Source organism: Scophthalmus maximus, chromosome 7 (genome assembly GCF_022379125.1).
Source record: "Scophthalmus maximus strain ysfricsl-2021 chromosome 7, ASM2237912v1, whole genome shotgun sequence".
In the NCBI taxonomy this organism is placed as follows: domain Eukaryota; kingdom Metazoa; phylum Chordata; class Actinopteri; order Pleuronectiformes; family Scophthalmidae; genus Scophthalmus; species Scophthalmus maximus.
In genome coordinates this window covers 22,342,341-22,365,000 of record NC_061521.1, presented here as the reverse complement: position 1 = coordinate 22,365,000, position 22,660 = coordinate 22,342,341, and the positions used below count along the sequence as shown (strand labels likewise).

General features: G+C 46.2%; 1 protein-coding gene across 1 annotated transcript in view; it reads right to left on the bottom strand.

Annotated features, from left to right (window-relative positions):
* The window catches only part of ccnd2a (cyclin D2, a), a 149,939-nt gene that overhangs the window by 55,390 nt on the left and 71,889 nt on the right, over positions 1 to 22,660 (bottom strand). Inside the window, exon 3 of the mRNA XM_035643281.2 lies at positions 5,484 to 5,541. Coding sequence (XP_035499174.2) covers positions 5,484 to 5,539 — 56 coding nt within the window. The 5' untranslated portion in view covers positions 5,540 to 5,541. The remainder of the gene's footprint in view (positions 1 to 5,483; positions 5,542 to 22,660) is intronic.

Sequence of the window (22,660 nt, the reverse complement as noted above, 5' to 3'; positions counted from 1 at the left end):
AACCACAGCGTACAGACGGGAGAAGCAACTTATTAAAATGCCAGGAAATCACATGGTGTGCTTTACTTCACGGAGCTCTTTTTTTGTTCTTTCCCAGCACTGCCATCAGAAATCATAATGACGTGAATTCTTCTCTGGCTCATTAATTATGAGATGACACGAAATTGCTTCGAGATACGTGCTACAGGGTATATTTTGGAATCACACGACGGATCTGAGCTAAAGTCACACATTGATTTTGAAATATTTATAACTTTGACTGTAGTGTGGCTGATTTCGGGAAAGTTCCGATTAGTTTTCTGTTGCCATTGTTTTTGGAATCAAAGCATGACGGATGACGTGAGCTCCTCGGACAACACGGGCCCTACTGTGCCGGCGACGTGCCTGACGTCGGACAGATGATCTCACTTACACGGATGACATGTTGTCTTAGCCTAACAAACAATCCAAACAAGCAAATTTGTTGTGAAGTCAGTTATAAGGGCCTCCATGTGATCCTGTCAAAGTTAAGCGAGGAAAACCACATGATTCACATTTCAGATTCTAAAAATTCCTCTGTGAAGACACACTCTTTATGATCAGAGGACATTTCTTGTGATGTGCTCCTCAGAAACACAGGGACGTTGATTAGGGCTCGACTGCACAGCCCAGTGTCTTTTCCTTTTTTTGCAGCAAAAACACATTAACTTTGATTCACTGGGACACAACAGGATTTAGTTTGAATCCATTTTTTCTGGGTATTTTCTGGTAAAAACTTGTCAAAAGCATGACCTTTTTTTGTGTGCGTGCAATTTGTTGACCAAAACATTCCGATCTGACGTCTCCGAGAAAGTGTGACCGCCGAGGCAAAACAGGAGACCGTTTCCATGTAGCGTGAATATCTTCAACAATCTCCATTTGAGCTGGAAACAATTTCCAAGGTCTTGGGTGAGTAAAATAATCACGTAACACGGCCTCGATTAAGCGACTTTAGGGAGTGACGGCGGGCAAAGTGGTTCGATGTGTACAAATTGTTTGAGTTCTATGCACATCAAGAGGCCAATCTTCATTTCGTCCCTCCGGTTTCCACTTCGTACATATATCACAACTCTTGATATTTTAAATCAACTCAATGTGATGGCAGGCATGGCAGCTGCTAGCGACGCTAAAGCAACACCCAGCCAGCCGGTGATGAAACAGAGCATGCACTCAATCACGTAGTTTTTTCGCCCGACCGCTCACCCTTCCCTCACCTCCTAAACTTCTGGTGAGGAGAAAGAAGTCAAAAAGGAGCTTGTTTGCAACTTATCTGCAGGAAATAGCATTAGCCAAAATTGGACTCTTGGGTTGGGGCTTGAAAGGGACGGCGCGGCTCTGGCCGTCATTAGCCCCGTCCCCCGACGTGCGGCCTTGCCTCTGATCCAGAGCCAGGGCAGGGCAGGAAGGCAGAAGCCGGGCAGAGGAGGGTCGGCAGCCCTGGGTGGGCTTCACCACTTGGGCCCCCGCTAATGGGCCGGCAACCATCAGCCTGGTATGTCGGTATGCGGGCCGCCACTGCTCGTGACGACAGGGGACTTTAAAATCGGCCCCGAGCAGACGACTGTGAGCCTCGTCACACTCGCTGCCGCGATCACTGACCGTCAAACATCTCATCTTCCCATCTCCGACTGAAGCGAAGCCAACGGAGCGTACTAACTGCAGTCAGTTAGTTCTGCTTGGACGGGTCTAATCTCGGTGCTTTTTGTGTCAATGTTTCCATGTTTTCCTCCTCCTCGGTGGGGAGAAAAACAGTGGTTCTCAGTTCACTCACATCCCACAATGCCACTGCACTGCTACCAATGAGAAAGCAGCCGTTTTCCCAGCGGTTTCCACAATGACAGCTATTTTTCCCATGCTCTCTTTTCAGAGGACCTATTTGGGGCATGAAGGATATCAAACCAGCTGAGAATTAAGAAAAATAACTCTTTGAGAAGTCGAGAAACAAAGTTAAATTTAACAGCGCCATTGTTTCTAATTGAACTCCTGTCTTTGTATCAGTTTTTTTTTTAAACTTAATCTTAACAACTCGCCTTTTCTGTGACTATATAACTGAAGTGTTACGTGATGTTTCCTGTGCTCTCGCAAACAATGAGCTAATCAAAAAAAAGCAGAGCGCTCGTATTCACGGCTCCTTTTGTGGCCAATGTGTTGGGGGTAAATGGTTCATCGGGCCCCCCGAGGCGAACGTCCGACCTGCCATTCAGGATAACGAATGTGTCAATGACAGGGGCATATCACCTTTGCTCCAAGTATTTTACGACACAGGGCTCCGCTGGTAACATAGCTCTGCGGGCAGCATCACAGCACCGACAGAGAGCTGAGGGGGTGAAAAAACAAAACGGTCAAAGACACAGTGTCAAGTGTCTGCTGATGGGACACTCAAGTGTCCCCCATTGTACTGTGAAAATGTTGTGATGTACAGTGAAGCACAGGGAGCTGAACAAAAACAGGAAGGCAAGGGAATGTATATTCTATAAGAGCTCTTTGATACTGCGACAAGAGGTTCTCACAACGAGACGGAGGGGCTGAGACACCAGAAGGCAGCGCACATGGCTGGCTTATCAGAGGACTACTATTAATACCAGTGAGACTTTGTCCCCCTGTCCCCTGAGGGGAAAAAGATGGAGGAAGTCATCGATTTCTTCCCACCATAATCTCTGGGAAGGATAGGCCTTGCCTTTCCCCTTTCGGGTGACGAGGGTTATTATTTTTACAATTTTTGAAAAGGGCCCACACAAGGGCTATTTCTGCGTCTCGGCGATGGCGAGGCATCAGAGAGTCTGATCCACCGACAAACAGCCCGATCCCTGGGGATCGCTTTATTCTTTACAACCTCTGTTGATCTAAACACATTTCGTTAATTCTGCCCTAAAAATAACAGCATCGTCTGTTTCTACAAATGCCAGTGACGAGGACCGCTGGCGGCGACTGTGGGGTTTTGGAAAGTTGACTCTGTACGGTGGAAGTAGCAAGATGTGAGACTGTCCTCCACCAAAAAATAGTTTTAGTTTCAAACCAAAGTTGAACATTCATGTAAACTTCAAACCGTAACAAAGTTAAGGACTTGAATGTGTTAATTTAATGATTTAAAAGGGTTTATTAACATTTTAATGATCATGTTTGGTGCCTTTCTGCCAAATTGAGCAAAAGAGAACAGAGAACACAGACGAAAGGAGGACAGACAGTCAATGGGACTGATGGACTTGGTTGCCAGAGCAGCTGTCAGAGCAGGTCCTGATGGCATAGACGGTGGGTTGGAGAACAAACTGCACAGTGGTTGTTACAGGATGAGGATGAGAGGAAGACAGGCCGCATGTGTGTGTGTGTGTGTGTTTGTGTGTGTGTGTGTGTGTGTGTGTTGGTGTATGTAAGTGCCGTTGCCTGTGTGTTCTTTGTGTAGTAACACTCTTCCTTTGGCAGGAGCAACCACTGGGACTGCCTGCACTGTATGTGTGTATGTGTGTATGTGCGCGTGCGTGTGTTTGTGTGTGTGTGTGTGTGTGTGTGTGTGTGTGTGTGTGTGTGTGTGTCTGTGTGTAGATCTGGAGCAGTTAGAACAGCAGTAAAGCAGATGTTTCCTCTGTTTGGCCCCTAGAACACGAACATGAAGAAAAACAAGGGTCTAACCGAGAAGAGGAAGCTCTGAAGTAATCATAGCCCAAGTCTATACATTTTAAGACACAAAATGAATATCTTCATAGTGATCTGAGACCAAAAAAACCCATTGACACAATTCTATTTTACAACTATGGATGACATGGTGCGGAAGTAGTTTAACGACTGCTTAACAAACTGTAATGAACACACACACACACACACACACACACACACACACACACACACACACACACACACACACACACACACACTAGCGCTTGTTAAAGGTAAGCCGACCCGTGCGTATTGAGCAATCGTCCACAGCCGGATCGAAGTAATCCCTGTGTAGAACTCTCTCTTGTTCTACCGCGGCGGACAACATTGCGACCAACCAGCGACCAAGTGACTCAACGCAGTGTTTGTGAATGAATACGTGTGAACGTGTGAGGGGAGCGATCGAATGGCTGGAAGTTGGTGCAAACACATCGACAGAGCTCCACCTCTGTCCCGATAGATCTGTGTTGGGTCAGCTGCGAGGAGCAGCAGGGCAGCTGCACGCCGCTAATCCCCACAGGCAAACGTTGTGAACACAAGTGTTGTGCTGCTGCCGCTGCTGCCGCTGCTGAACAGTCAACCACATGTCAAAAGTGTCGAGTCACCCTAAGAGCAGCCACTTGACCCAGGAAATCTCTTTCACACTGGAATACACTGTATGCACGCATAGTTTTTTTTTCTTCTCCTTGCAGGCTGCCGGCAATTAGCCCCCGAGAACGTTTTTTTTTTTGATGAGGCTCACCGAGCGATGACACTGTGTCTTCTGAAGAATGTGAAATTCATTTGGATTAGCAATTTAAAAAGCAAATCAGTCAAAATGGTAGCAAGAGAGAAACCACCTAAAGCTAACGTTTACAGGAATCCATGCTTGGGGGGGGGGGGTGTTTCGATGGCAGAGAGAGACACAGTGGCGGTATCATATCACTGTGATACTGAAAATGACGGTAACAAGGTCAATAATAGATTTTCTCTGCTGACCTTAACCTCACTGAGAGAGCCACTTCTATTTCCCACTGACAGGGACCTGCACACCTGCAAGTCAGCCTGAGAGCAGCGAGCACGGCTCGGTAAGTGGAGCACGCACGGCGCATGAACTGAATAAACCTGACCAGGAGGACTATGAGTCAAGAGACTCCAACCCCCACGAGTGTGAAACAAAATGTCAACACGCGTAGCCGGCGTAATCCCGGGCTTCAGCGGGTTTCATTTCTTGAGCAACAATCATCTTGAGCGTGTAATGAGCAAACATTTCCACTCCATTTTTTTCTTTCTTTTTTTTTTTTTTAAAGAAACAAACTATGACAGGAGACGATCTCTCAGCAGGCAGAATAAAGCCTCTCTTCAGGCTCCTGCATGGGGACGGACAAGCCAGCAAGACTGGTTTCAATCAAAACAAAAGTACGAGCCCAAAGAGGCGCTGGGATCCATTGTTAACAGAGACGGTGGCATCTGGGGATGGCGGGGGGTATTCACCGGGGAGAGAGACTGCACCGTCAAATATATATATATATACATATATATATATATAGGGAAATATTAGGGATGCATCGATACCAGACCAAGTACAAGTACATACATGAAAAAATATCACTGTTGTCACTGCTTTTCATGCGCAGTACAGCTTGTGCTGGTAGCATGAAATATTATGATGGTCGGTGCATCCCTAATATATATATATATATTTTTTTTTTTTATGATATTCACGCCTTGAACCAGCACGTTGAAGCACACAGATGAAAACCTGCTCAAGTGAATCAGCAGCCCACATGAGCGCAGTGGGGGAAACAAAAAAAACAACAGGTAATCCATCTTACCTGAGATCACCTTCTGAGGCCAACTGCTGAGCATGAACCCCCCGACAGGACCCCATTCCTATAGAACACAGTAGATAAATGTGACATTAGTTGAAAGGTTAGTCCAGTGAAGTGTGAGGACAGTCAGAGTGAAGAGGATGAATCAGGTCAGAGATCACACACACACACACACACACACACACACACACACACACACACGCACGCACGCACACACGCACACGCACACACACACACACACACACACAGACACACACACACACACACACACACACACACACACACAACAAAGACTTGGCTGAAATTTCCTGTAACTGACAAATAAGTTCTTACACATTCTGAAAATTGTAAAGAAAAAAAGATGAAGAAGAACGCGTCATATTTTACAGTGTCCTGTCAAATTGTGTATCTTTATGGTTAAAAAAAGGCACAAAACACGTACACATGGAAGTAAATCTCATAGTATTGTTTATCATGTAACAAGAGAACAGAAGCTGCATTAATAGACCCCTCCGTCATTTTGTCTTCCACCACTCATACGCACTTGCGGCCCTTATCACTCGTCACACTGACTTGGAGGAGAGGAGCGGATTATTCCACAAAGGAGCCAACTGACTTCATGCTAAGTGTCCTTCCCGTCAGGTGTGATCTCCTGCTTTGCCCCCATGGAGATCATCTCACGTGAGCGATCGCTGCGAAGCCTAAGGGGCCTTTCACCGCGGCGGGTCAGAAGAGCTATACAGCTTCGCTTCCGAAAGGGCATAAAGCCTCACCCCTCTCTCCCTCCTCCCCCGAGTTCCTGCAGAACTTCATTTTAAACGGGGAAGACCAGGTTGAGTTCACTCAGAGGGACTGCAAGGTGTGGGAGAGCGGCGAAGGAGGGATGGAGCAGGCGAGGCGAGGAAGTTGTTGGCGCGCAAGCCCAGCGAAATGTGAAGTTGTCAAAACACACGTTTCCTCTTTTCCCACACAAACTGAATACAGTGGGAACACAACGCGCGTGGAAAGGGAGAGAGGTTTGAATTACAGCAGCGCCCCTCAATCTTTAGAAGGCGGGGGAAAAACAGGGAAACAAATGACTGATGAGCACGACGTCCAGGACTCGAGATCCTGCATTGTCTGAGATGAGCTTTTTTTTAAAATGTCCTCCATTATCCGACCTTGTCTTTGAAACCCGAGACCCTGGCAGAGCACATCGGCTTATCTGCTGCCAGATAAACGATTATGAAAGAACGACACCAGGAAACGTAATTCAGCAGAACCTGGTTTGTCATATCACTTCTGATGATCTTTATTACAGATAATCAATGACATATTGCGACAAGTTTCAACTTCCCTGTCAGCACTCCCTTCCCTTCACTGTGGGTGAGTTTGTGTTTGCTGACAGTGTTACCAGCTCTAAGGCCTGTGTCTTGTCCTGGAATGACAGCGGCGGCTATGACGGGCGTCACTGAGCCGAAAGAGGGAATCTCCCACTCTGAACAATGCCTCGCTCGTTATTGCCTTAAACAGCCTTTTCTCGGGGCCCCCTTCGGTTCTGAAGCGGGAGATGAAAACAGCTGCATCACTTTTTATCAGGGAAAATTTGAAAGAAAGATTTTTTTTTCTCCCTCTGTCGAGCGCACGTCTTGTCTGTGTGTTACGCAACGTGGGACAGTTCATCCAGGTCGGCGACGACAATAGAGACGAGGGTGCAGGTAAGAGTCCCAGACCTATTCGAGCGCCCTAATCTCTCCTTTCTGACACGCACTTTGATTTGTGAGTCAGTCCCAAAGCCTGAGCAAACAGCCCGTCCTGTCGCCACCCAAGAAAAAGACCGCAAGTAACTTTCAATCGACTCTTTGGTCTCCTCGCTGTTTGTTCAAGGTGGGCTCGTTTATCTTTCCAACCCCAGGCTAATTGAAAAAAAATATATATATAAATAAGAAAAGAGTCGGTTGATTGGCAGAGCACAGTGTCCTCCCCACTCGCCCTTTGTGGAGCAGTTTATTTGAGGGCCTGTTAAGAATTTGCCCCATTCTGTTTGTCCCTCGCTTATAGCATGAGCAGACAGATGTTCCTACACAGAGGTCAGGACACACACACACACGCACGCACGCACACACACACACACACACACACACACACACACACACACACACACACACACAAAGAGACTTATAAATGCATGAAAACACAGAAGCACACACGGTTGACAGAGATGTTTTCAAAGATAGGAGGAAGACAAAGACGACAGGTGAGAGAATGAGAGGAGGGAGACAACGGGAGAGCTACAGGCACATAATAGGACCTGTGAAAGAATTCTTTTTTTTTCAAACTTATATGCAAACTATAAGAAACTCATGGTTCTGATACAGAATCCACTTTTGTGTGCGTGGGTAGGAGCAAGAACCATAGAGTCAGACGTCCACAATAAGGTAGTAAGCCTTGCAGTCAAATCGGGACAGTTGTTAACATATTGCATAACGTGACGAAATCGTTATGAAAGTTTTTCCGCTAGTGTGGAAAATAGGCTTAATTTGCATAAAGAAATAAAAGATGCATAAACAAGGCACATACCTTTTGGATTGCTGGACCGCTTTTTTCTTCCTAACTTACGTTAACTTGACTACTTCATTTTTCTGCTCCCTTGTTTTGTTTCGCACCGTTCCGCGTTCGTCTCCTCCGTTGCAGCGTAGCTCGCTCGTAATCGATACCACGCCCGCTAGGCACGTAGCCAACGGTTGTATGACACGTCACGACATAGTGGTCATGGGAAATGTAGGATTAGTTCTACGAACAGTGTTGCCGGATAAAGATTAAGTTTCCAAGACAAAACAAAGACAAAACCGCCCAAAATATTTTGACGGGAAAACTGACCAATCGGGCAAAACTAACGTGGCATCGTTTCTGCAGCCTGCCGATTCGAACAGACGCAGTGTTATTTGCTTCATTCATCACCAGCCAAATTGGCTAGTCAATTTACAATGCTACCCGCCAAAGTAACTTTTTGGGGGTTGGCGGGCGTAAATTTAAAGCCCTATGAGGGAGTATGAGGGATTCTCAAACTAAACTACAGTGTCCGTGTTTATCGTAATGAAGGAATGTGACAATGTGGACGGAAGGTGAGCTGTATGTTGGGCCCTGGTGGTAGAGAGAGAGAGGGAGCAGCTACTGTGACATGAAGACAGCAAGGGAGAAAAACCTCGGGAGACGGCGCGAGGTGAAAAAGTGATGGCGTTAAAGAACACGGAGTTCCCAGTGCTATAACAGCTATAAATCTGACGGGCGGCCGCGACCCCACACTGTGTTCCTGCAGCCTTTGTGCATTCCACCCCAGCTCCTCCTCACAGGCCCCCCACTTAAGACATGAAACCTTTGCTGACAGCTCAACCTGCTGACCTCTTTGACCCCGTCGATCCCCTCCCCCCGCCCCCCAGGGGTGGGACACCAACAGAGAGAGAGGAAGTGACACGGCCGCGGAGGTGAAAGGTCGATTCAGAATATGCATTTCCAAAATGTGAAAGGGAACAAGATGGATGGTGGAGGCAACGTGTTTTTACAAGTCCAAGAATCTCAAATAGTTGGGTTTTTTTAACCAAGTGTAACAAAGGCATGGTGACAAGAACACACACAGACAAAAGAACCCTGACGTGATTTATCGTCATTCGATAAATGTAGGGAAGGATGAGGAGAACCAGTGGGACTAATTCAAAGTGATTCAAGCTGCTGTTGATTCAGTTCATTTTCTTTTGGTCAATTTCAAGACCTACGGACTATGTACGCCCAAACATGACACTGAGTCGGTGGGTGTCGTGCTATGAATGGGTCTCCCGCCCCCTGAGGCTGGAGGAAACTGGCTGTATAAAAAGATCCCTGGCGGTCAAAGACATGGGGGGGAAAAAAAAAAGAAGCTTCACACCGCCAGTCTGACCGTATGCAGGGGGGCTTAACTGCCATCAGTGACTTGCACTTTGGAGCCCGAGATCTCCTTTGGAGTTGTCTCTGGATTAGCCGCTGATCTCACCTTCTGTAGATGTAACTGAGACCCCAACCATCAAGCCTTTACTTTGGACGTGGTTAGCACAAATTTGAGGCGGTACGTTTTTTAAAAAAGGATTCAGATTTTTTTTGAAAACGCCTATTCCCCCCCCCCCCCTTCTTTGAAAGTTGAATAGACGACACTCGTTCCTGTTCCGAGTTGTCAAATGTGCACCAAATTTTGTCTTGTGTCTTATTTGTTTTAAACCCATATGCCGTCATCAGCTTTATGCTCTTAACAAACACAAGAGCAAGCCAACAGACCGTCAATCAATGCCATCTGTCAAAATAAGTAAACGTATCTCCGAGGACAGTGAGTGGCACCAAATGACTTTACAGGCCGCCGTCTTTCTCTATTCAACCCCCAGCTGTCATGGTTTTGGCAACAGGCAACAGGCACACCTCCAACGGTAGATGATTCCAGTCCAAAGAAAACTTGTTCTGCCATTGTTTTATTTCTTTTAATGTCGTGTGTCTTCTTTAAGGATCAATCTTACGGACAGCGCGTTTAACGCAGCTCAATACACATTTATTGCCTCCTAGACTTTGAGGATGGCAACTTAAATCTGGTCAAACAGCTGATCTGAAAAATTACAGATTCATCAAGTGGATACAGAACTGTGCCTCTGTCCTGGGAAAAGCTGTGACCAGAGGCGAAATGTTCTCAGCTCGTGCATCCAGCCACCCATCCGGCCTTTTCCCTTTTCTGAACGTCTGATGCTCGTTCACACCGGACGCGATGCGAATTTTTTGCGTTGCTTTGCTTGGTTGGCAAGCAAACAGCAGTGCTCATATGCGTCATTCGCACTATTATTTGCCCTTCCACTTTCTCCGACAAACCTCGTCTGAACAAACACACGCAGACAAAGAAACACACACACACACACACGCAGGTACACATGAACTTGTTGAATGAAATAAAGTCAGACAAGAATGCCGATAGGCAAAGCCCCACAAAGAGCGAAATCTAATTCTTCAACTTCCTCGTTCACCTTCTGCCGAGACCTCTCCTTTTCTTCACCCAGTCGGGCTGCGCGCACACACAGCGACAGTAGTGACTCTCCATTCCTGATACAATGACAGTACGTCTCGCGACAGTGACGGAGGGAGGATCTCAGCGTCCACAGGTCACGCGAATATAATTGCCATTCATGCCGCCCAACCCAATGACACGAAATTCGCGTCTAGTTGCGTCTTTGCATTGACTTTGTATGTGATCCACTCAAGGATGGAAGGTCAACATCACTGTGAACATGTCTTTGTTCCCCATAACTGAAGAATTCATACGCCAATTATGACAAGATACACGTAATACCATTCATCAAATCCCTTTTATAAAGTCCTCACCGACGACACGAGTCTGGACTGATTTGCATGTAAGCTGCATCTCGACTAGTCGGCGGCGGCAAACAACTGCGAGGATGTTATTCTAGTTTCCCCTGGTGCAAAGTCAACCTTACAACGAAAAAAAGGAGAACACTTCCTGTGTATCCTCTGCCGACATTGGTACTGGCCATAAATAATGATGATAGCGATGATGACAGCATCGACGGCTAAAACATTACACTGACGCAATTGCGCACCTTCTAGGTTTGGCGACTCTCTTGACGACTTATGTTACACTTAACTGATGAAATATACAGTAAGTGATGGTAACTGTTTGTTAATATGGATTTCTTTCCGTAACGCAACACTACCATTACTTTCCTACGACTTTCCTCCGAGAGCGAGACCTCTTCTCTGATCTGACGTCTCAAAATATCATTAATGCCGAAAAGCATGCCTGATATTCCTCTCTCTCTCCCTCTCTCCGTCTCTTACACACTGGATAAACGGAAGCCCGAGTCCGGGGCCACATTCTTGCCCTTTCCACACTCAATTGCCAACACAGCACGTGGCTTTGTGCTGGCTTCGCCGATGGCTCCTTTTAAGAAGTTCTTAATGGGTCACACACACACACACACACACACACACACACACACACACACACACACACACACACACACACACACACACACACACACACACACACACACACACACACACACACACACACACACACAATATACTTTGTGTTGCCGAGCGGTGAACCTCCACTGAGGGGGATCGGTGGTGTCACCAGGGTTCAGGTGATGGAGAGAGAGAGAGGCAGGGTAAGACGGAGATCCGTGGGTTGATGACACTGGGCAGGAGTTCGGACATGTTGATCTCCTCGAGCTCCTCCGTGCGCTTTAGCTTTAGATTTAGATGTGTATTTCTAGTAAATTCTAGTTACATTATTGGGTATAACATGATTACATTTTGATTATAACTTTGAAATATGATAATTTTCTTCTTTTTTTGCTTGAGCTTGAATTGAGTTTTTACCATTTTCATTGCAGTGTTCATTAGCTCATCTCTCACATCAGTATGGTTGATAATAGTAGTAGCGAAGGCTCGTTGGCTCATTAGCGAACAAATAGTACCAAGCAACTTACAAACATTCGATGCTAAATATGGAAAAAAATAAATTTTATTTGCACTGAAAAGAGGGGAAAAAAATATTTGTGAACTTGAAATTTTGTGTGTCCATTTGTTCAGTATATAAATTGTAATAAGTTACAGATCGATTGTTCTGTCTGAGTGTCTGTCTTTAGTTCTATTGTAGAGATGATCCTTTTTTTACTTGTAAGAATTTATTTCTGTTTTTATTAACTGAACTGATGACAAAAACTGATGAGAAACAATTTTTCTGTTTCTTCTGTGTATGCAACTACTCAGTGAAATGACAGTAAAGTGAATAAGAATATGATTGAACATTTTCCGTGTTGGATTTTGAAGTAATCCAAAAGTAATCCAAGAGTATCCAGATTAGATGGCTTTTTTGTCTTCTAATCCAATGGATTGCGTTACTAATTACAAAAATTGCCATGTAATTCCTATATAGTAACTGGCATTTCAAAGTAATCTGAGCCAACTCTGTACAGTATGCATACATACACATGATGGACCCCCACACACACACACACACACACACACACACACACATACACACACACATCGATATGTCCAACAGTGGTGAACAGCTGCATGGGTCGGTCTGGAGCGAGACCAGCCACCTCTTGGCCACAAAGAGCTGCTTGTGCCCGCAGCTCGCTAGGAACATAAAACACAAGAGATAAGACCAGACACTGTTTGCCAGGACCAGTGGACCTCCCCAAACAGGAACTGCAAGTGCAAGTGTTTGACACAAACACACAAACACACACACACACACACACACACACACACACACACACACACACACACACACACACACACACACACACACACACACACACACACACACACACACACACACACACACACACACACACACACACACACACACACACACACACACACACACAGGGATGCGAGGAAGCACATACATGCATGTGAATTACACACACACATGTAGTGTGTGTGTGTGTGTGTGTGTGTGGGTGGTTGGAGAACATGGCGACTTGTTGATCCGTTAAAGTCTCCTTCTGCTGTATTCACTCCCGGAGCTTGTTTGAAATATTTCACACTGTTGTTGATCGCCGAGGGAAAAAAATAAGAGTTTTGTTTTCGGAAGAACACATTCTTCATCGCCATGAACTAAAGTTTGCCCTCGCATGTGATAAAAGATTGACGTTAAATTTTTTTCTGACCACTGAACTTGGCTGCAATTTACTGTATTTGGCAGATTTTTTTTTTTTTACATAGTCACATTTGATAGATAATATTAAAATATATAAATGCTGAGTTCATAAGCAATAACACACTATGGTATGAGCCGTGGCTTTCAGTGGCTAGTGTTGGCTGTTATTAGCAAACCTCGGATAAGATTTGCCTAATTGACATCATTCCGAACTGGCTGAATCGATGTGCCGAATTTTGGACTCGCGGTTTATCATACATTAGCATTGCGTGTTGTATAACTGCTTTTCAGGAAGTTATCAAAAGTGACTTTTAAGGTTTTGTCAGATGCAGCGATAAGATGCGGTGATAATATGTCAGCAGCGGTGAATCTGCGGAGGAAGGAAAAAACTCCCGTCGGCCCCCGAAGACGTGAAAAGACTCGGCTCTATTGTTGTTCCGACCTCCATTCTATTCTGTCCTGTTCTATGTGCCCTCCATTTTCTGCTGAGTCACGCTCCGTCCAGTCGCCACTCGCAGGCCCACACAGACACAGGGCCACACACACCATGACACAGTAGAGTCTGTGTGGCTTGGATCAAGGTCCACTCGCAGAGGAGGGGAGGAGGGAAAACCCCCTGAACGTGACTGATGTCTTTGTCCTTATCGCTGCCCTTCTTCTTCCTCGCTCTCTATCCATCTGTCTATCCATCACCAGCCCTGTCTCTCTCTCTCTCTCCAGCCTCCCTGTCCCTGTCCATCTGTGGATATCGCCACTAATGCTCACATATCTATCTGTGGTCTTGCTTCTCCCGTATCTCTTTGTTTTATGCAAAGCATGCTTGTTTTGAAGGACATCAATTTACAATCTCTTGTGGGAGTTCCTGTTAAATGCAAGAACAAACTTAGTGGCCTTCCCCCCCAGTATCTTAAATATTTGTGTCCATCGTATGAACAGGGTGTGCGTCTCTGTACAAGCCAGATGTGTGTGAGGAAGATTTGAGACCTGCTGCATTGACGTGGCCGCATCAACCAACAGTTTATTTTAATAATTTCCACTTCATTCATCAGCTGTCCATACTGACCAGTGCAGCTGTACCTCATTCATAACCTCCACCGGCCACACACACACACACACACACACACGGCAAAAGAAGAGACTGAAATATGCAAAAAACAACATTCAAAACACTCTTGAGTGAAATATTAGGTTCGTACGGTTCAGAGTGAGACTTTGGGGGATTTTGCAGAACTGCAGGATGTGTACGGAAGGTGGAAGCTTAAACATCTGTGTACGCAAATGAGAGCGAGAGGCGACGGCGTCTCAAACAGCTGGGACTCGAGTCTCGGTGTTCCATCCTCAGGATTCAGCCTATCGCAAAACGAGACCGCCGACATAAAAGGTGAGGAGACGTGGATGGTCACACATGCAAACACAAAATATAACCGTTTTCTTCTCAAAATACAATCTGAGACTAATATGCCGCAATAACACCTCACTCAAAGCGACATTATGCGACCATTCAACCCTAATGAGTTTTGATCATACACTAATGTGTAATAGGGAAGCATTCCCACGTCGCACCCCGAACACCTCGTGTGCCCAGCTGAGAGATGGTCAGCCGCTAACACGTTTAAGAGTGATACGAATCGCAGATCAGTTGTACAGACTTATACGTCATTAAAAAACAGTTACTCGGGGAGGACATTTTTGAATATCAAGAATTTCTGCGTGCCCGTTAAAGAGGAATAAACCTTGTCTAGCCAGGTTTCAGTTCAGTGATTTGCGCGCTACAGTTGCAGCTTTGGTCAATCGATTTATAGTCAACTGCTCAGACAAAAGAGTTATTTTTTATTTGTGGATGCAGGGACCGACATTACTCACCGAAGTGGAACAAAGTGTTCTTCTAATCTTTGGTTCATTTAAGGTCATTAAGGTCTAAGACGTGATCATGAATCAGGACAAAAGTCAACTTCACGACCAGCTTTGGATTCTGAGCGGTTCTGTCCGAGAACATTCAACAGGGACATCTGACGTCAAAAGTAGGGTTATTTTCACACCAATCTATAGGAGCAATAATTTGAGTGTGTGCCCCTTCTATGGCAAACCCGACAACTGGCAATGGGAAAGGAGTCAATTGCCAATTTTTGTGGGGGTTACTCACATTTCAAAAAAACAGATATGTGCTAATTTTGGTGTAAAAGGGTTTTTCATTTTGAATCAGTGCCCACTGCTGATTCCGGGGAGGGGATTGCATCCATGTGGCAGGAGGTGAGGAAATACATAAAGGAATTATGAATTTCAGTAGGGAGTAGGGATACATATTATATTTTGTACACAACAGTTTACGCGTACAAGGCAACTACACTTCACAGTTTTCTGTTTTAAAATGGGAAATGGGAAAGAATTAAGAAAGAGGTTCCCAGGATTAAACACTAGTATGAGAAAAAGGGTATTAGAGCGAGGTCAATGAATGAGAAAAAAAGTTTTCCGTTTGTGTTACTCAGTGATCAGCTCACTGGCGGTGAGTGTTTCACTGATTGGAGCTAATTCCTGTTTCACCTCCCCGTGCCTGAAAACATCCCACCGCCATTTTCTATTTTGGATTGTGGTCTTATTTTTTTTTTTTTTGCCAGTTATTCTCCTCATTCAGCCACAAAAGAGGTCCTGTGATGGAGCTCCTTGTGAGGAACTCTCCTTCACTCCCAGAGGGAATCTGACTGAACTTTAACTGTCGTCAGGCAAAAGAAGTTCCCCGGCAAAGGGGGAGAGGGGGTGGGGGGCTGATTCCCATGTGATTGGTTGATAATTGCCTTGTTTGGAAGGATGGAAAGATCCTTTGAAAAATCTGCGTCACCAGTTTTCTCGTGGGCAGTGTACTGTACATGAAAGAGGAACGAACGGTATCACTGATTAACAGAAGCGAGTATGTTTGAAGACTTAACTCTACCTCTGGTGAACCCTGATCCAGACACAGTACATTAACTAACTACCTGGAGGTCGGTCACTCAATCTGAAAATACGCGTGCGCGCACACCTCACAGGTAGATGCCGCTTCCCTGAGAAAGGATAATGAGCATGCAAAAGGTTGACAACCTCGACACTGATAAGACTATTTGAAACACCTTTCCAACTCGTCAATTTCAGTTTGACTCGGGTGTAACGGCCATCGCTGTGACTCAGAATCAAAAGGGTGGGTCAGCTGAGATACCGTGAATTCGCTGTGCAGCTGACTTCCTGCCGGGTCGTGTCAAACGGAGGTTAGTAACGGTGCACCGATAACCCCTCCGATCGGCGGCAGCAAACAGGATGTTTCTCTGGGTTCGCCATGGGAGGATGTGAAACAAAAGGTGAGGCGCGAGGTGTGGCGAGGCTGCAGGTTCGCAACAGCTGAGAGCTCTCGCTCTGACTCAGCACGTCGTTCTTCCCTGCTGCATCACGAGCGGAGGCCGTGAGATTATTTTTGCATTCACAGACTATAGCGCACGTGGCAATAGGCTTAAAAGACTCCCCACTAATATCGTAAGTCATGAGCAGGGGCGGCCGTGGCTCAGGACGCAGACTCGGCCGTCCACTGATCTGAGAGGTTCGATCCCAGCTTCCCCTAGTCTGCGTGCCGATGTGTCCTTGGGCAAGACACTTGACCCCGATCTGCCTCTGACGCCTCTTCCGACAGTGTAGGAATGTATATAAATGTGACAGAAATCTGTTTACTTTGATTCCTACAGTGATTTTTTTTCTTTCAGATTTGTGTGAAATCTCTTCTCTTCTTTATGTTGATGAAATGATCCACTTCCTCTTGAACTTGTTCTCGTGTTCCATGTTTCAAGATACACAGCCTTTGTTCTGGGAGTATTTGTAATCAGCATTTCTAGGCGGAGAGGAAATAAACAGCAAATGAATCAATGAAACTGTCACATTTTATGAGTGGATATGAGACGGAACTGCGCTCCAGAGTAATTCGGAGCTAGTAGGGGGGAATCAGCTGATCTTAACTTGCACTGTGTTCGAAGTCTGGCTTGCTTCTACAGCTTCAGCAGCGCCGGGCTCTCTGAGCACTTCTTCAGTGCGGCCAGCCGGTGACAGCAGTGACTCCAGCGCCCTCTATGAGCAGCAGGCGTTCAATGTTTCTTCTGCACAAACACAAAGGCAGCAGAGCCGAGCGGGGCCGAGCAGCTGGACAGGGACAAGGGCGGCACAGCCAGCATCCACAGCGCACTCATGGCATATAGGCGCTGGTGCAGTCCCCCCCCCCCCCCCCCCCCCCCCCCAGGAAACAGCTGCTCTGCTATCAGTCACACTTACACAGCAGACACGGTATGGACTATATGTTGGGTTCTTTTGGAATCCTATTTTAAATGGCCCAAGAGGGTGTTTTAAAAGTCCTGTGCGCTGTGGGTTCTTTGAGGAAGAGGCGCATGTAAAATATGTGGGCTTTTTTGATAGTTCATCAATATGCAAAAACCGAGGGTGTCATCTGAATTAAAATGAAAATTAGGTCTAAGTGCTGCTCTTCTTCTTTGTGTGTGCGTGCGTGCGTGTGTGTGTGTGTGTGTGTGTGTGTGTGTGTGTGTGTGTGTGTGTGTGTGTGTGTGTGTGTGTGTGTGTGTGTGTGTGTGCGTGTGCGCGTGTGTGAGAGTGTGTGCCAGCTGCGAACAAGTTCAACACAGATCAACCAGCCGACCCGACGACAGCACCGCAAAAGCCAAAGTCCAGGATGTTTTCTCTCAGACCTGCGGCAGGCGAGGTTCAGACCGAGTCGAGGTGTTGAAATGTGAACATTACAGAATTCAAAACCTCCAATAAAAAAAACCTGGGCACATGTACTCACACACAGAAAGTGTTATTGTGTGGACGAGGAGGCAGAGAAAAAAATGAATGTCCAAAAGAGAAAGAAATAACTGAAAGAGACATGAGAACGTTACACCCTGTGTGAACACTGAGCATCTCAAACAATTTCATTTCATTTCTTTACCACACGCAAATAATTCCCAAACTTTCAGAACTAGAGCGTTCACCTGTTCATATAGACTTTAAAATTACACACGTTCACGTTCTGGTGACTTTCAGGTTTGTACCTTGTGTTTTTCACTTTATGGGCCTTTTCCCCATTAAACTTTATGGTTTAACATAAAAAGACATGATCATCTGTTTCCATACCTTGAACACAAGCGTCAATGCTGCATAACTCCCGATGTTATGAAAAAGAAACCTGCGGGGTTACTGAGACTAAATCGAAACGGAGTAGGAGGGGGAATTCACCACACGATTTATTCTCTGTGATATTACTCAACATGAGACCTGATTTTCATTTCATTCATTTGAAATTGTTTATCCATGATGGACTTGTGTGAAGGGAAATTATGACAATATGCGCCTTGCAGACGGATAACAACACACACACACAACTAAGAATGAAAAGATCTCACTTTTCAGTATGAGAAGTAATTCCCGTCCATACCAACACACCTGAAAACGTATACACATCGCGTGACAATTCACGTACACGGAGCGTGTGCGTACCGGTATGAACAGGAAGCAGACTGTCCACCCTGCAGGTGGTTGCCTAGTTACAGAAAATATTACGAATAAGAAACAGCAAAGATGAAAAGTAAGAGCAGGGCTGGAACTGTGACTGACAGTGAGCGTCCACAGCTTTAAGCATTCACCGCTGGAAGACGCGTCGTGACCGGTAAGAACCCAACCGGGCAGCGAAAAGTCTACGTTTGGGCCCGTCCGTACCACAGCGCAGCCCCTTGAGTTCTCAAACTTCTCCGTTCAAGGCGCCTTGATAACTCCGCATTAGTGTGGACGGGGCGGGCATGCACAAATGTCGCGGCAGTGATGCGTTTTCAAAAAGGAAAGCGATGTGGATGTAGCCTCAGCTTTGGGTTTGGTCAAGGGGCGCAAGGTTGAGACCAAAAACGCGAAGAAGATGACGAAGCAGCAGCACATACAGGTGCACGTGTCATCTCAAACTTCAGTCGTGTATGTGTTTAATATCGTTTATCAAAACACTTAACGAGGTCCGGCAGGGCACGAGACCGGTGCTAAACAATTCGGACCAGAGGTTGATACACGCCACGGCGGACCCTAATCTTATCGGCTGGGGTGGAGAGAGGAGGGGAGGGGAGGGGAGGGGAGGGGAGGGGAGGGGAGGGGCGGCGGTTGTTATTTCCGTTGGCGCTCCTTCACATCAGTGTTTGCAGTGTTGTGACCGCTCCACATCAACCGTGGCAGGGAAAGGTGGGCACTTATCAGTCGGCATACAGTGCCTTGAATCAGGAGTGTGACTACTTAGAAAAAAAAAAGGAAAATAAATCAGTAAGAATAAGAAACCCCTGCTGCTATGTTTCAGATGTGAATGTATCCGCTAACATACACTGTTATAGGCAACACTTTCTGTCATTCAAAAGACTCGACGGTTGAAATATGAGTCATCAATTCTTTTTTTATGTGTCGTGACATTATACCGCAGGACCCTAATACAGCAGTGAAGCCTTCCCGTGTACAGCCAGCAGGGCCTATAAATAAGATCTGTGAGATTTTTATATTTTATTTCTTAAAGCGCGAGCCGCTGGTCATGTGTTAACATGTATTTTATGGACAGCGCTGCCTGTTCCAGGTGTTCCTTTACCCCGAGAGTTTCTGGGAATGTTAGGGGGGTCCCGGTGGGGTGCGGCAGGTGGGGAGAAGAGAGTGAAGCACAGTGCGACCTTCATATCATGTGTCTTTAATGTCTGACTGACATTCCTGCTCGCCAGAAACCTGGTGTTCCCATCCATCTTCACGCACAGACTCTCTGCCACCTACCTACAACGTGCACAATGCCACATTTCTTTCCCTTATCTCTTTTTTTTTCCTTTTATTTAATTCATTCACACACACACACACACACACACAGACACACACGCACGCACACGCGTAGACACTGACACTCACAGTCATCCTCTCCGTTTCCCAGTTGGGACAGTATGGCACTGAGACCAACCGTGTAAAACAATACTAATGGCTTAAGTGCAGTGCCTCAACAGTATCACTGGCCAGGCCGGATATTGAATCGCTGAATTCTAATACGTGGTGGGCAGACTGGGATGTTCCCCCGTTCTCCCACGACACACACACACACACACACACACACACACACACACACACACACACACACACACACACACACACACACACACACACACACACACACACACACACACACACACACACACACACACACACACACACACACACACACACACACACACACACACTCTTCTTTTGTGTGGGGGGGAAAAGAAAAGTGTCTAACAATCCACACTGACACTAAATTGCTGTATCATATTCAGATCCTTTGTTTAGTTCACTGTGAATTGTCCTGAAATACTTTTTAATTGACTCCAGCCAAACTACCGTTGCACGGAGGCAACCCCCCTGCATCATGTCGCTCCCTTTACTTTTCTTTTTCCAGACCTCAGTTCACCCAAGTGTGGCCCCATGAAAGGCCCACACCTCACTTCTGGACTTCCTGGCTACTGATTGCAGCATCTGACTCACAAGACGGAGAAAACACACGCTGCCGGTGTCTGTACCAGGTACCATCTGGGTCTGGTTACCCAGCAGTGGAGGCAGTAAAGGAGGAGGAGGAGGAGGAGGAGGGGGCAGACAATGATGGCAGGGCGGAATGTGTTCCCCTCTAAAGCTAACTGAGGGGCCGCGAGAACCCACAAAAGACCATGTATGTGAACACGTCAGCCATGTCTGGAAGATATTAATGTGTTTCTTTTTCAGGGGTTTGCAACTGAGAAATGGGTCTCATACGTTGTTGCTTTCACATCAAACGACTCCTCAGCATTTCTGCTTCCAAGCAATCATAACATAAAGTCATCTTTCAGTACATTTTAGGGTTTTTTTCCGAGCTCGTGGGCCCCTCACGACAAAGCTTTGCCTCTAGCCGCATCATCACCCAATCACAGGTTGGAGGTCGATGACAATCAAAGATAGACAGTGTCTAATTTAAATTTATTTTAGGGGCCAGATAAGGGAGACTTTTCAGTGAATAGAGAAAACACAAGCGTGTGCGCGTATGTGTGAGAAAGAGAGAGTGAGTTACACTGACGTCGAGAAGGAGAGCAGCCGTGCTGCTGCTGCTTTCCTACACTCTGCACACTGTCCGCTGTCCCGTCCGTGTGACACCGCCTTTATCTCCCTGTCATTCTGCTGGGTGACAGTACTGGATGAAGGATGTCCTGGACAGAACCGATAACACGTTCCCCAATACTGAGTCATTTCCTCTTCCCACAATGCACCTCGACCACATGTAGAACACGACTGAGGGTAAGCAGTGGGTTCAAGTTGCGCCAATACGCTTTCGGGTTCAAACCCAGAACCTGCTAGTTGTGAGGTGACAGCGATGACAACACCAGTGTGCGACAGACATTTGGATATTGGACATTTATCCCCACAAAATTTGACAAAAGGATATTGACACTTGGCTCATAGTCACTTGCATGGAAGGACCACACGGTGACGGTTAGAGGCCTGGAATCTCGGTGAAAACAGGAATGATGGAACATGCAAGTAATTAATAACCTAACCTGTAAGATTCTGTTTGGAGATTCATAAGCACCATTAATAAAAGTTTTTTTGTTTTTTTTCAAGACGATTGAATGTGAGGGATCGCATCACGGTTTTCTGCACGAGGGAATATGAATAATGTATCAGAGTAACTTCAGAGTAACACATTGTTTTCCTTTGTAAACAAGTTATATTTGCCATTGTTGTAAAGCAGCATAATGTAAACCTCCAACTCTTTGTCCAGCTGCTGCTGTAGCCTGAGACGACTAACACATGACTGCTCAGCTCTGCAACAACACCACCCTTTAGGAGTGAGGGCCACTGCAACTCATACTCAAGTCAGGAAACGAGTGAGGGGGCCAACGGTGCATGCAGGTACATTTAACAATTCATCTCATCATAACCATAGTTGATGATTGTCTGCGTCATGTTCTACTGATCTGAACAGCGAACACATAAATGAAAGTCTAAAGTATAGGGTGAAGTTGAGGACCCACCTAGCCAACAGTGTCCTGGACGGAGAGGCAGGGGAGGGAGTCCTTTTTTGAGCAAGGGGCCAAACGTGGCCAGATCGCCGTCTCGGCAAAAGTTTTTTGGAGGGGGAACTGCTGCTGTTGGCTCTGAAAGGACGAGCCCAGTCAGGGTGGCCGAGGATGATTCCCCCCCTTTGTTCCCTTTCTGTCACCTAATCAATTTTCTTTGGCAAGTCCTAAATAAAGTCATATAGTGGTACTAATGTTTTAATATAACGCCATGTGTCTGCGGCACAGTTATGGCCCCCAGACCTCCTGACCCCCCCCCCCCCCCCCCCCACCACCACCCCTTCTGTGTCTTGATTCATTAGCAGGCTAAAGGGGCTGGCACTCGTTGTGCGGTTGGGCAAGAAAGAAGGGAGCGAAGATGAGCAAAGAAAGAATTTTAGATTGGGGGTTGATGGGGTGGGGGCGAC